Below are 17832 nucleotides of genomic sequence, written 5' to 3' on the forward strand. Positions count from 1 at the left end.
ACTTCAGGAAAATCAGATTTGTCAACAACAATTATTTTTATGTAATTACTTGAGCTTCAATATGGACTACTGTATAATTGTTATCCAATATTCATTCATGCATATGAACAATTTCCTAAAACACAATAAAAAAGGTAAACCATTGAAGATGTTTGTGTCCATTTAGCGATGAAAAAAATACAGTTGTGCTCTTTTTATGACACGTGTGTGTGTGTGTGCCTGCATTTTCTCTGTGTGTGTGTGTGTGTGTGTGTGTGTGTGTGTGTGTGTGTGTGTGTGTGTGTGTGTGTGTCACATGTGTGTGCATTCACAGAACACGCATGATGCATTCACATTGTGGGAAAGCTGAGCGTGAGAAAGAGTGCAGACACAGCAGACGATGCAGCGGGAAGGGACACCCCGGCGAGGGACACCCCGGCGAGGGACACCCCGGCGAGGGACACCCGGTAATGGGATAAGTGGTGGGTTGCAAACGTGTCAACTAGACTGTGAACGCAGTGTTAAGTATGCAAATGAGATGCCAGCCAGTGCCCCGGCATGGGCCATCTAGCCTACCACTGTGACAAACACTGTGTGTGTGAGTGTGAGAGAAAGAGAGAGAGAGAGAGAGAGAGTGTGTGTGTGAGTCACAGTGAGGGTTAACATACAGTAACATACTATACGGGAAAGAGAGGTTTGGCCTTGATTGTCTGTGGTTGTGCCAGGAAAGGTTGAAGGTCAATTCCATTTCAATTCAGTTCAGTTAAGAGATTCATTGAAAATGTATCTTCAATGAGGTTATTTTCCATGTTTGAATTGAAATTTGAATTCACCTCCTGTATAGTGAAATTGAAATGGAATTGACGCCAACCTAACCCTGGTATCCAGTCAAAGATTATAATGGATATACATTCAACCAACAATGACCTCGTTGCATAGAAATGGAGTTTTATGGATAACGTATGTCTGACTGTCTGGATACTGCTGCAGCTGTCCAAGTTCTCCTGACTTCACAATGAGATACACTATTCACTAGTGAGTATTGTACAGAAGCTCACCATCGCCACATCTCCAAGCTATTCCAAACCAAACCATTCCCACAGTGTATCGTAGCCTTCAGTCACACGCTCGTGATATTTCACCTTCTCATCCAAAATGTATAAAAACACAGGCAAACCCAGGATATTCAAATCTTACGACTTTGAGGATTCTCCTCTGGAAGTATAATGCAGCCCTGAGGCAGCTCCGATTGTAGGCTAAAATGGCTGAATAGGAGAGGCAATTCAAGGCGGATATATTTAAAGATGCCATCCACATACTCCCTCTACATCCCTCCTAAATCACAGGCAATCTTGGCAGTGCTTTGTGTTTTGTTCTGTGTTTGCATAATCAAAAACCTTGGTCCAATGACGTCGTCGTGGCTGTTCTGCATTGTGTTTATATGTTGTGTTGTGTTGGCAGGTGTTGTGTTGGCAGGTGAAGCCTGGTATCACAGTGCAATATTACTCAGTGAGCCAATTTGCACACCGTCTTTTTGATCTGCCAACCTTACAGCAGGAGAGTTTGTTTGTCCCTTTGTCCATAAACAAAAAAAGACGGAAAGGGGAAATATATGGCGAGTGACTGAAAAAGAAACTGCGTGACTGAGTGACTGCGTGACTGAGTGACTGAGTGACTGCGTGACTGAGTGACTGAAAAAGAAAAGTAAGAAAGAAAGGAACAGCTTCTTGATGAAAGGGCCGCGACTCTTTTGAAGGAAAGTCAGGGGCCCTTAAGGTTCAGAAGGAAAAACCTGAATTCTCCTCCTCCATCTTTCTTTGTCCTTTCAGCCCTCTCCACCCCCCTCCTCCATCCTTCCCCTCTCCTTCTCCTACCCCCCCTTTCTAATTTTCCCGAGGACTGAGGAGCCTGGCACATGACATTGATTTCCATCAGCGCTTGGAAATAACCTCCGCCTGCAGTTGCTGGGGCAACCTGCATTTACCTTTTTGCATATTGCTGCAAGTTTTCCATCAGCGTCGGAGAAGGAGGCTGAGGCCGGGACTCATAATAAAGGGAATCGTCGGGATGACAAATGCGCTCAGGTGGGGCGGCGATGTGATGGCAGGGCTGGGGGGAGAAGGGATGGATGAGTGAAGGGGGCAAAGAGAGAAATAGAAACAGATGGGCAGGAGCAGGGGCGCCACAGCAGCTCTCTATTCTGTCATAAGCTGTCTATGTGTTGGTGTGTGTGTGTGTGTGTGTGTGTGGGGGGGGGGTATGGGTGTTACTGATGGCCTTCCAGAGAGACAGCGCGGGGGCGCGAGAGAGAGACAGCGCGAGGGCGCGAGAGAGAGACAGCGCGGGGGCGCGAGAGAGAGACAGCGCGGGGGCGCGAGAGAGAGACAGCGCGGGGGCGCGAGAGAGAGACAGCGCGGGAGCGCGGGGGCGCGAGAGAGAGACAGCGCGGGAGCGCGGGGGCGCGAGAGAGAGACAGCGCGAGAGAGAGACAGCGCGAGGGTATGAGAGAGAGACAGCGTGGGGGCGCGAGAGAGAGACAGCGCGAGGGCGCGAGAGAGAGACAGCGCGGGGGCGCGAGAGAGAGACAGCGCGGGGGCGCGAGAGAGAGACAGCGCGGGGGCGCGAGAGAGAGACAGCGCGGGGGCGCGAGAGAGAGACAGCGCGGGGGCGCGAGAGAGAGACAGCGCGGGGGCGCGAGAGAGAGACAGCGCGGGAGCGCGGGGGCGCGAGAGAGAGACAGCGCGGGAGCGCGGGGGCGCGAGAGAGAGACAGCGCGAGAGAGAGACAGCGCGAGGGTATGAGAGAGAGACAGCGTGGGGGCGAGAGAGAAAGACAGCGCGGGGGCGCGAGAGAGACAGCGCGGGGGCGCGAGAGAGAGACAGCGCGAGAGAGAGACAGCGCGAGGGTATGAGAGAGAGACAGCGCGAGGGCGCGAGAGAGAGACAGCGCGAGGGTATGAGAGAGAGACAGCACGAAGGCACGAGAGAGAGACAGCGCGCGGGCGTGAGAGAGAGACAGCGCACCGTCTCTCTCTCGCGCCCGCCCGCTGGTCTCTCACGCCCGCGCACTGTCTCCATCTTGCATTCTCTCGTGCCCGCGCACTGTCTCTCGCGCCCTGTCTCTCTCTTGCACGCTGTCTCTTGCGTGCGCTGTCTCCCACACAAGAGAGAGAGAGACAGTGCGCGAGAGAGAGAGAAAGTGCGCGAGCGAGAGAGACAGCAAGAGAGACAGCGCGCGAGCGAGAGAGACAGCGCGCGAGAGAGAGAGACAGGGCGAGAGAGAGAGAGAGAGACAGGGCGAGAGAGAGACAGCGCGCGAGAGACAGCGCAAGCGAGAGAGACAGCGCAAGAGAGAGAGAGCGATAGAGGAGAGACAGTGTAAGAGAGAGTGCGTCAGAGAGAGAGAGAGAGAGAGAGAGAGAGAGAGAGAGAGAGAGAGAGAGAGAGAGAGAGAGAGAGAGAGAGAGAGAGTGTGCACACGAGACAGCGCAAGAGAGAGAGACAGAGCAAGACAGCGCAAGAGAGAGAGAGAGACACATCACCACATCTCATGTTACACATCTCTTCAACTCTCTGGGGATTGAGTACACCATGTTCCTCGTCTGAGGGATAGCCTGCAGTAGCACTGGCTGCTGTTTTTGTGTGTTTGTGGTGCCCAGGTCATCTGCAGTGACGAGTGACCTTTGAGTCTACTCTGGGGTTGATTACATTCATCTACTGTTGTTGGTCATGTCATACATTGGTCCAGCGTGGAAGGTGGGTTGTGGTGGCGGAAGGGTACGTGTGTGTGTGTGACAGGGACACAGAGTGGGTGGGGGGGCATAATGGGGTCAATGAGCCAGCGGAGCGTCAGCCAGGAGGGCTAGTGGCGGTTCGCTCGAGACATCCTGAGAACTTGACCTCTTCACCTTGTATCAACACCCCAGTCAAAGTGCAGCCAGGGAGAAAATTAATTTCTTATTACCTGATTATATTATTAGGTTTGGCTTGGAGTGTCTGTTAAATATTCCACATCAGCGTTTCATCAGCAGCAGGGCAGGCAGACCAGGGCTGAGGCTGGGAGGGGAGGGCTGTAATCACCTGAGCCGTCCCCATGAATATAAAGACTGGTGTTGGCAATATGCTGGCAGAAAGTCATTATCTAGAGCGCTATTCCCTCTAGTCTACACTCGGCAGGCGCACACACACACACACACACACACACACACACACACACCCAAATCAATGCCCATTCTTTCACAATGGGTCCGGGGAGTTCTGCTCGAGCATCTAGGCGCACACACCCACACGGACACACACCCACACACCCACACGGACACACACACACAAACCCACACGAGCCGTGGGCTTTCTTTTAAATAAACTTGAGCTTACTGGATACATCAAGCCAGCCCTTAGTCCTCTTTTCGTTCTTTCATTCCCCCGCTCCTCTCCTCCAAACAGCGAGGGTTAAAGACATGTGCCTCTGAGCCCCCCCACCCACCAAGATGCTTGCCAACATTCCACAAACACACCACCCTCATGACGGAATTTTGAGAGGCATTAGAGAGGAGGGAAAATGAAAAATGATATTTTTAAGACCGCCCCTGGCAGCAACAACCCAACAAAAATAAATAATGAAATATACACAGCAGAAGAAAGATGGACATTTCTAGGCTTAAATCAAATCGGGTTATGTACCCATGGCTCAAAATAGACTGATAAGAGCTTTAAGGGGGGTAGGGTAAACAAAATGGATCATTACCAAATTCACGAGGTCCAGAAATCCCAAACGTGGGTCTGTATCTTCCTACAGGGCAATGCTATTATTTTTCTCTGCCCGGCAACAAATCTGTGTGCTCAGTGACCAAGTCTCGGGAAAAGGGTACATTTGCATACAGTCCATAAGGAAGCAAAAATCTGATCATATAAATGTAAATAAGGCGAGCTTAACTTATATTTTCCTTGCAAAAACTGTGATAAGATGAGTGAGAGAGGGGTGGATGGAGTGGAGAGGGCTGATGAATCAGAATATGCATTAGAGTCAGAAATAAATAAGCCTCAGCCCATGGTGAGGGTAAACAGGTAGGAGGGTGTAATACTACCGATATACAACAGGGGGCAATGTAGCAACACTATCAGCAGAGCAATAGCCTGTACGCATGAGCACGGTCAATAAATGAATCCCTACCAAAACATAGACTGTGAACTCTTAAAACGAATAACAACCTGTCCATTGTCCCCCAAATAAACTACATTCACAGATTTTGCTCCAAAAATAAAAAATTGCAGCAGCAATTTGCTTCAGTTTCACAAAAAGAACAGTTGTACCGTGCATTCCTGCACTACAGTGTGTGATGTGACTGCCCAGAGAAAAACATCAACCTTCTGAGGAAATGAAAAGGACACAGCCTGAAGCACCGCTGCCCATCTTAGACAGCAAGTGACAAAAATACAATCTGCGTGGATGCCAACCTGGTCCGTCCGTATGACTGCCTATTTCATTGACATGACTTTCACGACACCATTTCCTCCGGGTTTTTGTCCTTGGTCTATGTGGCCACCCTTGGCTTGCACCTGCCCACCCCTTACCAACCCCCTACTCCCATCTCAATACAAACAGCCTTGGTAGGGTTGGCCCCTTGTCTCTCTACTTCATTGTTTGTGATTTAATATGCACCCCGCCATCCTTAACACATTCCACTGGAGCTGGCTGCATGCCAACAGTCCCACCCTCCTACCCTCACCCACCCCTATGGCCTCACAGTGTGCACGCCCACCCATACATCACCCACGTCCCCGTAGGGGACCCCAGGGACGGCAAAGAGGACAAACTGAGGAAGACAATACACTCCGTTTCAAGTGTTGACGATACATGAGAAGAAAGCAAGCTCTCCTTCACTTGGCTCGAGGACGGTGAAGCGAAAGCTGCACATTTCGCCTGCCAGTGTAACCAAACCTGAGACTTTGCAAAGCGTCTGTGACATCACAGAACCACTGCATTCTTGCGTCCGTCTGTGATTTCACTCTCAATTTGTCTCGCTATCGTCACACACCACATTACTACAGTGTTAGCTTTACCCTCCAACCAATGAGCCAGTGTGGCCCATTAGTCCCCAAAGCAGGCCCTGGGCAGCTCTTTTGTTCCACTCTTTTAGCTCCCTGTTTCTATCTGAAAACAGCAAACACTCACGACATTCACTAAGCTAAACAACCCTCCACCTCCCTGGAGATGCAGCATGCCTCATCCTTGCTTCCTGTGTGTGTGGTGCCAAGTTTAATCAAATATGCAGCTGTCTTTTAATCAAAACTAGGCTAATTTGTATACAGGCAGGGCGGGGGCGGCAGCCCCTCCTCTCCGGAGGGCCGTCTGAGGGCTGGCTACGAGCCAGGAGATGGAAGCCCAGGGAGTGTCCTGACGTGGTTATGAATGCCGGTAATGAGGTGTGTGTGTTTGTCGATGGGTGATGGAGGGGGTGATAACATGGCTGGAAACAAGCAAAATCAGAATTAAGCAAACGAACAGATGGACGATGGAGCATTAACATAGATCAACAACAAACAGGGGTACGGAACTCTCAGACGTTCGGGGAGCGGGACTCTCAAGGGTAAAGTGTGCAGAATAAGGGGGCGACTGGGTGTCTGTGGGGGGGGTTCCCGCCGCCACCGGACGAACCCGGGGTGTCGAAAACCACCCAAAACACAGATTTTCAAGCGGCTTATTAACAAACGGCGAGAGACAGAAAAACAAAACATTCATGCATGCTTTAAATGAGATGCCATTAACAATCCTGCAATTAATTAGCGACAAATTACCTTGTGTTGATTATTTGCGTCGGGCGGGGGAGAGGAGAGGGCGTGGCTGGCGATCTTTTGTTTTGGTGGCGATCGTTTGTTTAGGCTTGAATGAGCTGTTTTTCACAGACGACGAGGATGGGGAGTAGTGACGACAGACTGACTAGACTGACTTCTCCTGTGCTGCGTGTCTGAACCTCTGGAAGAGAGACCGAGGATGAGACTCACTGAGGAGGACGTGGGCAAGTTAAAGATGGGAGAAAAGAGAAGGAAATTCTCTCTGGTGCAATATTACCAATACAGACAGTGTATCAGCCTATCAACTCTGCCTAGCAACGGCATAGCGAGCAATCAGTACGACTACATGCAGAGTGATTGTAGAGGCACCAGACAGTCAACACTGTGACTGTATGCACGCCATCTTCCCTCTCTACCACCCAAACAACGCTTCCTCTATATGACGACACGTCTGACTATATACGATGACAGGATTCAGAAGTGAACCGTCTCGGTGCCAAACGACCACGGCACCAAGCCACGTTAAAGCAATATGTTGTGAATACGGTGTGGCTGGCAGACTGGCAGGCAAGGATGCCGTATATGAGTCCCTATAGACCGAACCCCCTGTTACACTTGGCATAAGTACCAACGTTGACTCAGCACTGGAGGGAAAAGGTGAGGTTTGGTCAGTTCCCCTTGATGAACGCTACCCTCAGCTCGACATTGGCGCTCGCGACGCCATCCCTCACTCTCCCATAGCGTAGTTTCTCATGACAGACTGACTGTTAACATAAACGTTAACAAAATCAAGATTTAGTTCTGGGTTACCCAAGATTACCCATTGCATTTATTTAGTAACACAACTATCAATTTCAATGCTTTATTTATGACAAAGAAACCATTGCATTCCCAAAGCAACAATATTGAACTATCCGACAAACTCCCATCCACTACAAAAAGGCACAGATAGTCAACCACAGACCACATACCCTGTCAAAAAAGAACTGAAACCCCATTGAAACGCTGCCAAATGTGCATGTCGACGTCTGCTGCCCCCAGCCTCCAGCTTATGTACATTAGACTGTGTGATTGTCTCATTAATGCAGACCACCCAGTGTTTCTCAGTGTACCACAGCATGTTGACTCCCCTGGTGCCGTGTAACAAAACAACACTGGAGCTGCAGCAACACGGGGGCATCGCCCTGACACATACGCAGCAGAGACACACACACACACACACACACACACAGCGCCAGAGAGAACTGTCTGGGAGACAAGACTTGGGCTCCCTTGAGCGCTATAAGCTCAATGGGGTTTCTCGCGCTGCCTGACAAGGGTCACAGAGACATGGTGGAAAAACAAACCAATCTACAGCTGTTTGATTACTAACTAACAAGTATGATGCTACACTGCCCAGCCGCTCGCAAAACACAAACACATAGACATAGACACACACACACACACACACACAAACACACAAACACTCCATCGAGTCTCTGCGCCTGAAAAGGTTCACTGAATGGCAAATTAATTTAATTACACAGTGACACAAAAGCGGTGCTTTGGCAAATAAAAAGGTAGGGGAGGAGGGAGTATGTGTGTGTTCGGGAACAGAGTGAACACTCCGCTGCTATAGATCTGAGAGCAGCACATTTCTCTCTCCCTCTCCGTCTCTAAGGGATACGCCGGCTGCACCGTGCTGGAAAGAGTGTGAGATAATGAGCTGCTCTTTACCTGGCAGCAGCAGACAGAGCAAAATCCAAAACGTACCAGCCAGAGGAAAGGGCGTGAGAGAGGGATAGAGAGCGCCCACCCGGCTGGCTGGCTCAGGGAAAAAGGTGAGAGAAAGAGCCAAGGTGGGCGCCATTTTGAGTGCTGCCGACCCCGACGTCTCGCCATTTTACAAGAGAAGAGAAGGGGTATGAAAAGTCCCTGACCCACACACACTTCTAAACAAAAGCATTTGCATACCAACACAATAAGCTTCGCTCTTCACTGCCAAGAGGATTCCGTTCGTTTGCCAACAGACGACTTGCGTTGAGTGCAGAACGTTTTCAAGGCGTCCTTTAACGATGGTTGTGGAGTGGTTGAGATAACTACTAAGTTATTCTGCGTTCATAACAAGTGGGGAACTAATTGTAAACTGGGCGCAGCGAGATGTGTGCGTTCACGTGCTTTGAACTCGTTGAGAATGAAGTACAGCTTTTGTGCTCATGAACAATTTATAGTGTACAAATACACTATAAATAGATAGTCATTTATTTCATAAATAACGTTTTGTTGTTCCATTTAACTGCTGAAAATGCTGTTATCAAGGTCATTTCCTTAGTAGGTGACGTCAGAGCTCAGCATGTGGGAGAAGATGGAGCTCAGAGAGGAGACAAGTTTCCCACTATTCCCACTAGTAATCACGAGTTGGAGGGGCATATGCTCATATCTGCGAATTTACGAGATGTTATAAACACAGCATTAGGTACCATCCTAGCATATGTACCAATACATCTACATTACGGCAGGTGCCATTCCTATATATACAACATTTACACAGCCAGCACACCTTATTAACTTGAACACAGTTGTGTATAACCCATCACCCACCTCTTTTCCCTAGTAGTGGTCAGCATCAATGTCAGCAGAGGAGATGGGCTTCTTCAATGTTCAGGCAGGTCTTCCAAAACTAGTCTGGAAAGGCAGGGAAAGGCATAGAGCGAAAGTGTGAGATAGACTGACCTCTTCAACTGAACAGCTAGTTAAACATGCCAACATGGATTTAGGAACTGATGGTACTTGGCAGCTGAGAAAAGATGACAGGAGAGGTATGAATGAGAGTACCCAGTGTTGCGTGAACAAGGTGTGATTCGTGAAGCTCCGGTTTGAAGCGTTGTAACCCCGCAGGACATGGCCTGTCGTGAGCTTGTTGCTGTTTTCCCTCTCTACCTGTCTGGCCTTATCAATTGAAGAGTAGTCAGAACTGCAATTCTACTAGGCTACTGTAAAATTAATAAATTTGTTCTAGAAAACAAAAAGTAGCCTAATGTCTTCTGTTGTAGCCCAGACCTACACTTGTTTCCCTTGGAACATTTTGGAATAACTTTATAGCTTCTCTATTGTAGTTTATTATCCAACATTGTTTATTAGGACTATAAAGGCAGTTAAATACATTGACCACCTTCCAATCCTAGAATATTTCCATTAATTATATTCCCCAAAGATGTGAATGATGTTTAACGTTACTTGCAACGGTACAACTACATCATCACCAAACTAAAAATATTTAGACGTTTCATTGCAATTTGGTAGGCATATTTTACCCCCATCAGTCCACTTCCAGTATCATATTGTTTGATTGTTTTCGAAATACCTTGTAACTTGGTTCTCCTCATTATAACTTAGAAAAAAATACTCCGTTATGACAATAAAACCCAAACTTCAATGGTAAAGCCTTGGTAAAAAGCCTTTCTGGTAGTTTTAGAAATTAACACGTGTTTCGCAAGGTTGCGTATGAGGAAAGGGGCTTTTGTGATCGGTTGAGTCAGGTCAATTATTGGCAATCAAGACAGAATAAGTGTAAACAAGAAAATAGTCTATTTCTTTGAGATAGCGTATCAAAGATACGTCTTAATCTATCATACCATAAATTACACAATAAACATTGTATTACCTTTCGTCAGATTTTATGTTACGTAAGCTACATTGCTGAATGAATAGTACTCTTGGTTTTGACCTCTGTCCATGAGTTTTTTGGCGGAGTGAAGAATTGTGTTTGGCTGAATGGCACATTTATGACTTTTTGGAATACATGTTTAAGTAGGGAAGATAAGGGAGTTATACATTGACTATAACGGGAATGCAAAACTGTCGGGGAACTAAATATTATTACAAGCTGTGTATGTAGGCTACATATTACTGTAGTCCTATTCTGTATCATGTCCAAAAATACAGAATGTACATCTACATTCATACAATTCCCTATGAATATATGGGAGACAAAGTATGAGGGCAGGGAGATACTGCTAAATATAACCAAATAGGGTCTACGCCAACAGACGTTAGTTTCTTCTCCGTAGCGAAAGTCAGAGCAGGAGAATTCCAGGAGAACAACGGGCGTCTTTAGAAGCTGGTAGCCTATGAGCATCATCTAACTCAATTAAAAGTGAGTACATGAGAAGCATAAACAAAAATGATTTTTTGGGGGGGGGTTTACAGAAGAGAAAACGCAAAGGGAGAAAACAGGTGTGTTCCCTACATCCAAACTAAAAACAACGCAATAATATTATAATAAACAACACAACAGTAAATGTAAAATGCACTGTCACAAATATGACATTAGCATATTGGTATAGACAGGATGGTTTGGCAAGAGGTCTTGCATTTCTGAAAACACAACGGAAAAAGACAAAGGGATTTCAAAGCTGCTCCACACTGCATTGCTGTTTTACTGGACAGTGCAGATGTGTCCACATTTAGAAAGAACCTAAACCCTACCTCCTAATATCTAGACAACACTATACAGCACAACAGACGTAGACCAGGCCATTTCGGGTCTTTCAAGTTGAACTAAATGCGCTATACTTAGAAAGCTGGTCTGTACACATCTGTATGCTATAATACTGTGGCATCCCATCTCCCTAGGGGACATCTTGTACTGTTTACCCAACAGCTCTGACCTACAACGACCTACACTAGAACTTCCAGCTAACAGAAACTCTGTTTTAGCAGTTGATCATGTAAAAATGGTTATACACTTGATATTGGTATGTACAGTCCTTTATGTCACGTCAGCCAGTGATGATGGAGAGGTGTCGGAGGAGGCTCAGCGTGAGTGGATGTGTGTATCACGTGGTGTTTGCATGTTTGGGTGTGTGTGTGTGTGCCACATTAGTTGCCAGCTATTAAAGATATGGGTCGTTCCACAAAATGAGTCCCTTTTGCATCCCTTTGATATTTAAAGTAGAAATTGTGCATCAATTAAAAAGCCTGTTTAAATGAATTAAAAAGTATATTTTTTATATGAATAAGACTTGATAAAGTGCCAAAATTCAGCCTTGTAAAGCCCTAGTTATTTTGTTGCTTTGACAAAGTCATTTCTAAAGAGTATTATTTATTTCATGTGATTAGTGATTCATTTTAAGGGAGAAAAAAAATAAAGAAAACCTGTCCCTCGTTTTAAGGTCAACCCTGTTACGTGAACTGAACTCTCATTTTACTATTCATTTTAAAATTCAAATAAACATATGAAAAGGAATAAACTGAGCGGGTCGAGCATTACACGTACACCTTTTTACCCATATATAGACAGAAAAAAAATGTTTTAACAATAAAAAAAAAAGAGTGAAGCTTACATTGAATTGCTCCCTCCCTGTTGCACACAAGCTTCCATTCCCCTGTTAGAAAGGGATTTATGAATGATTTAAGATTAAATAGTCAACCCTGTTACGGTCAAAACCTGTTATTTGATTTGGCTTTTAATATGCACTTACTATAGTCATTGTTTTATTTAACCTTTTGAGATGAGGAAAACATGCATTTTAAATTAAGTTGAACATGTGCTTATTATGACAGAATGTTAAAATGAGGTCAAATAAAACTCTTCACCAAGTCACACTACCCAAAAGGGTCTCATTTTGTAGAACAACCCATATGTGCGTGTGTGTGTGTGTGTTTCTGGGCTGGTTAGACGTCTACATCTCATGGGTCAGAACTGTGCGGGTGGCTGGCCACTGGGCTGGGCGTTGGTCCTGTTTAGCCTGCGGACGCGGTACACCTCGTAGTGGATGCTACTGGTGATGTCCTTGATGTTCTGCATGTGGGTCCTTACAGAGAGGAAACAAAGAGGGGATTTAGGGATAAATGTTACCCAGAGAAACATCAACCCACCGGACGCACTGGTTGAATTAACGTTGTTTCAACGTCATTTGTCAACCTATTGTGACGTGGAATCTAAGTGGAAAATACCTTTGGTTTTGCAAAAAGTCTGTTTTAATCTAATTTCAACCAGCGTTGTAAAAATGTAAACACTTAACCTGACTAGCAGGTTGTTGCATCAATATTTCAACAGTCATCAAAACTATGTATACGTTGAGATTAAGTTAAAATCCACATAGAAAAGTACTAAATATTTTTCATCCTATATTCAATATATTTTGGGTGGTTGAAATGATGTTGAATTTCACAATTTGATTTGAAATTTGATTTCACCTTGTTTCAATGTTGATAGTAAAATTGTATGTTTGAATCAACGTCATAGTTTCAAGGTCATGCCATCAACCTAAATAGTGGTACAGCATACTGGAAAAAAATGGTGAAGCCACAGTCCAACGATTTCCTGCCTGAACAGTGACTCCTACTGGCATATGAGGGGTAATGCACTTCAGTGAGAACAAGTCTACCATCCAGATGCCTACTGTACCTCTATGTACCTTGCTCAGCTTTGGAAACAAACGGTGTTATTTTTAGCTGAGCTATCATGTCATAACACTTAGACATTGATCAGCTTCCATGCTCATTTGCGTAGACTACCTAAGTAACATTGAATAGTTGAAAGTAGCCGAACTAACTTTTCTTACACAACCTGTATGTTAAAGTACATTTGGGGTGAGGTAGGCTATTGACATCTGATTCGCCCAAAGCTATACTATCATTCATCCATGGTTGATTGGAACTTTGGAAGTTATCATTAGCCCTATGAATAGGATGCCATATCCATGATATTAAAACTAGAATCCGCAGTTGAAGCCGCAACAAAGCCACAACTCCGCCTCTGTTTTGATTAAGAGCTGAGGGATGGGCCTCCAGAAATGTAATCATTTTTAAATTCATAGACCGAGCTATGGCTGCAAGGACGAACCATCCATTATATCACAATTATAGTTTTAACCGTGTTTTGAGGCTATACAGTGCTTGCTTTAAAAAAGAAATCAATTTTCGGGATGTCTCCTGGTCTGACAAACACCGCTGTAAATCTGACACCTTCCAGCGCAGATGCGGAAGGATGATTGAGAAGCAGACGTCTAGCTTGAATAGAAAGATTCTTATGCTAATTTGAGGCGCTTCAATCGACTATGGGGTAAGAGACCTTGACAGTTCCAGAACAGGACCTAAGTACTAGAACTCTAGAAAGCTATGTATGCTAAGTTCTGGTTGGTTGGTCCTTTGAACAGACCTAACAGCAAGAGGTCCAGAATAATATAGCTGTTCTATACAAGTGTGGAGTGATGAAAGGAGCATTCACCAAGGGCCAAGAGGCGCCCTGAAGGGGCCAGGTGCAATCTGGGAAGGAAACAGTCGGTCCTCCAGTAAACAGGCGCTTTGACATTCCTCTCTTTTCAGACCTACTCCTCCTGTTTGTTCATCACCTCCGCCCCCCTATTCCCCCCCAGTGGTGAGTCATGGACTCTCACTTGATATGACCCCCAACTTGGCAGTAAGAATGCTCAGCGCAGTCAAAAAAACATAAGCACAATGATAGTTTGTGTGTGTGAGTGCAACCATGCTCTCAACTACAGTATTGTCTGTCTACACCAGTGTCTGTCATAGATATTCAAACCAGTAGATTGTGATAGCGCTGATGTTATCCACGTATTTCTATGGAAAACTCCCGATGGCGCATGAAGCCGGAAATATTCTAATTTGAAGTACACCATATTGCTGAATGGGACTGAATGGCACCAAATAAAAATCCGCTAAGGATCATGGTGAAAGTGACCGTAACTAGCAAAGGAACATGGTCGATGTAGTCGTTTTCATCCTGCCTGAGAGAGTCAACCGTAATGTCTACAGCATGAGGGCGCAAGCCTCCTCGTAGCCTGCCGGCCCGTGATTGGTCTGTGTCAGCACGTGGTCCTGTGTGGACAAATGTAGTCAGAATGTATCACTATTCAAAATATGTATCTTGATTGGTAAAATAATTCACAGTGGGAATCGAACTTGATCATAATAAACACATATTAGAGCCCAAAACAACGTTGAAATTTTTTTTTTGGGGGGGGGGGGGGGGGGTCGCCCTGGCAATTGTAATGTACATAGGGCAAACCAGGGCTTTGGCACCGCTAGGTTGCTGTGCAGTAGCCGACCAGCAGAGCTCATGACATCACATTCCAGACCGGACACGGCGGGCCTGGTTTCTGTGCACAGTTTCCCCCATTGTGACCCGGATTCAGAAGGTTCGGTAAATCGTCCTCCTCACGTCTATTACTCCTCAATCTGTTTAGTCAAAGACAGACCAGAGAAACGTGGATGTGAGTTAGACGACAGATGTTTAAATCAGTTGGCTGGGATTTAAACATGTTCTGGCAGCAGTAACATGCATGGTTGATCCCCTGTACTGTGCAGTCCAGTCAGGCAATGGCAAATCTGCTTCAACCCATTTGACATGATTAGTATGACAGGGATAGTAATGGTTGTGTGTGTGTTGAATAAACTTCTATGGTTCCCCACTTTGTTTTTCTGCCCAGAAGAATCTTTCCATTGACCTGGTACTACTGGTTGCTCCCCACCACAGCAAATGGGATCATCTCCTGATGACACACAACACATGGTTTATAATGAATCCATGCGTCGGTCGGTTGGTTGTGTGCGTGTGTGTGTGTGTGTATTTACAACACTGTAAACCCACCCTGATCTTATCATTGATCATCCTGTCATCAGCATCCTCGTCAAACTCTTTCTGAGGGTAGACGTCGATCCCGTTGGCTCGCAGTCCTTCCCTGATCTGCACAAACATAAAACACGTCACAATCTGACACCAGGTTGCAGTGTCACACCAATGTACTGTAGAACAGCAGTCAGGGCAAAACAATGGCCGTTTCCACCTCATGTCATCTATCAAGTCATCTAGTCCTGGAGGTGGAGGAGTGTGTGTCCTGCCCAGTACAACAACATCACACACCAAAGCCTTTCACTCACCACCAGGGGAAAGACCAGGGAAGGGAGGCTTTGTCACATCATAAAAATTCTTCAAGTAGATCTCCAGATATACTGGTCCAAACAATCAGGGTAAGGTCACCGTGATTGAAACGATAAATATACAATTATGAAATGATTGACTACATTTCGACAGTACTGTTAGCTCACTCGGATTCCACCATAAATACTCCATCATGTTGTTAAGGCTGATGTTGACCTTAAAACAATCTATATCATGTTCTCTGACATGGAGACTTACTGTGGAGGTTAACAACTGTTAAACAAATATACAGCCAGACACAAAATGGCCGCCTTCTTTACAATGACGAACACAGACAGGCTTCTTCTGCCAGCAGTGATGGCCTTTAAATGAATGACCGTTCCGCTCACAATTACTACTTGGACAGTCTCCACTTGGTCGATGATCAAACAGATTTTCTACATTACTCTGTTTATACTTCTTGGAAAGTCTAAACTTGTAACTTTAACTTTCTCAGCCTTAGGCCTACATTATAGGATGAAATGTAAACTGACTACATTTTTTAAAGCTATAACAGAGCATGCACGCACACACTGTTGGACACAGATGGCAAAACCTGAATAAAAAGCTATTTTGTTCCTTTTGCATGCATGTCAACTGCTGCAGGGAGCAGAGAACAAGAACGAAACATCAAGAAAAATGTAAGATCCCAATCCCAGGGTCGTACATTGCCCAGCCCATGCAGCCAACCAAAACAAGCTGGTTACAAGCCCCAGAGCTTCCATCTCGCTCTGCCTTGTTCTCATTGGCCGTTGTCGGGGGAACGGTAGCCAAGTCGCCCAACGTGTATCCTCCTCCAGAATTAATAAAGCTGTCGCAGGATGCCTGAGAGTGGAGACAAGCGTCCCTCGAGAGAGGGAGTGTGCATGTGCATGTCCTTTTCTTCTTTGTGTGTGTGTGTACATGTTCATTTTCTTCTCCCAGGCTGACCACTGGCCAACAGAAACAGAGGAACAGAGGGGGGTGCAGAGGCCTATTTAGACTGAGCCAAGCAGGTAGTTTAGGCCTGTGTATCCTGGTATGGTGTAGAGTTAAAGTGACAGGAAGAGAAAGTAGCATTTGGAAATTCCATTGAATTCTAAATCATTTAAACTTCCATTTAAATCAGCAGAGGGCCTCTAGTCTCTATAACATAAACATGAGTCAGTCATCAACAGAAAGGGTTATGCATTCCATTATGGAGGAGTAGCTACTAGACAGCCTCTACCAAGTAGCTACTAGACAGCCTGCTACAGTACACTGGCATCTGTGCAGACGTCAGCTGCCTCGGAGGTTTACAGAAAGCTGGAATACTGTAAATAAATCACTTCTTAAAATGCTCCTTTCTGGCTAAAAACATCCGTTAAGTGTTCCAAGGTTTCATACCGCTACTCCTCAGACTGGGCAGAGTACCGTAGTTTATCCAGATGGCTGCTGTTTGTAATGCCTGGCATCGCTTCATACCGGCCTGTGTGTGATCTTACCCTCTCGTTACCCTGTTTTTACCCTCCTGCAAAGGCCTAATGCCTGCCCAGGTCAGATTGTAGTGCAAAAGAGACTAGTTTAAAAGCAAATCTACAGATCAATGTCATAGGCTTTTTGTGTACACACACACACGTGCATGAATACACATTACACACACACACACACACACACACACGTGCATAGACCTTACCGTCTGTCTGAAGAAGTCCCTCTCCTCCAGGGTGAGTGTGTCTGCCTTGGCGATGACAGGCACTATGTTGACCACTTTACTCAGACGACTCATAAACTCCACATCCAGGGGCCTCAGACTGGAGAGAGACAACATGGAGGGAGAGAGAGAGAGGGGGGGAGGAGGAGAGAGAAAGATGTTAAGATAACTTCAAGAGAAAATGAGATATTTTCTGATTGGTAGGTTATATTGTAATGCAGCACTGTGGTATAATTGAAAACATGTCCAAAGCGTTTATTCAACCACAAAGGACATTTCTTTTGAGACGTATGATAAAGCAGTTGTGGGGCAATGAATGTCACATCCACTGAAGACTTTTCAGTCATGGATGATATGAGCCAGATATACCACTAGGGGGCAATGATGGTCCATTGTCTATTATTTTCTGATAAATGACAGTGTGATTGTGCAGCAGTGTGCCAGTATAATCCTAATTCTTAAAT

At 45.8% G+C, this 17832-nt stretch overlaps 1 protein-coding gene across 1 annotated transcript; it reads right to left on the reverse strand.

The window, feature by feature from the left end:
• Window positions 1-15187: 15187 nt before the first annotated feature.
• On the reverse strand, window positions 15188-17485 carry LOC115147854 (septin-9-like). The gene is made up of 3 exons (XM_029690124.1): window positions 17351-17485; window positions 15367-15462; window positions 15188-15268 (listed from the first exon to the last, which is right to left on the reverse strand). Exons 1-3 carry the CDS (start codon window positions 17483-17485, stop codon window positions 15230-15232), a joined length of 270 nt encoding a protein of 89 aa, XP_029545984.1. The 3' UTR covers window positions 15188-15229.
• Between the last annotated feature and the right edge of the window lie 347 nt (window positions 17486-17832).

The sequence above is a fragment of the Salmo trutta genome, chromosome 14 (genome assembly GCF_901001165.1).
Source record: "Salmo trutta chromosome 14, fSalTru1.1, whole genome shotgun sequence".
NCBI lineage: Eukaryota > Metazoa > Chordata > Actinopteri > Salmoniformes > Salmonidae > Salmo > Salmo trutta.

Bases quoted from the DNA above. Each gene is read 5' to 3' on its own strand.
- LOC115147854 (XM_029690124.1), bottom strand. From the start codon at position 17,485: ATGTTGTCTCTCTCCAGTCTGAGGCCCCTGGATGTGGAGTTTATGAGT. The intron at 15,463-17,350 runs GTAAGGTCTATG...ATGTTTGTGCAG, and splicing joins GGGACTTCTTCAGACAGACG to ATCAGGGAAGGACTGCGAGC. The intron at 15,269-15,366 runs GTGGGTTTACAG...GTGTGTCATCAG, and splicing joins TGATCAATGATAAGATCAGG to GAGATGATCCCATTTGCTGT.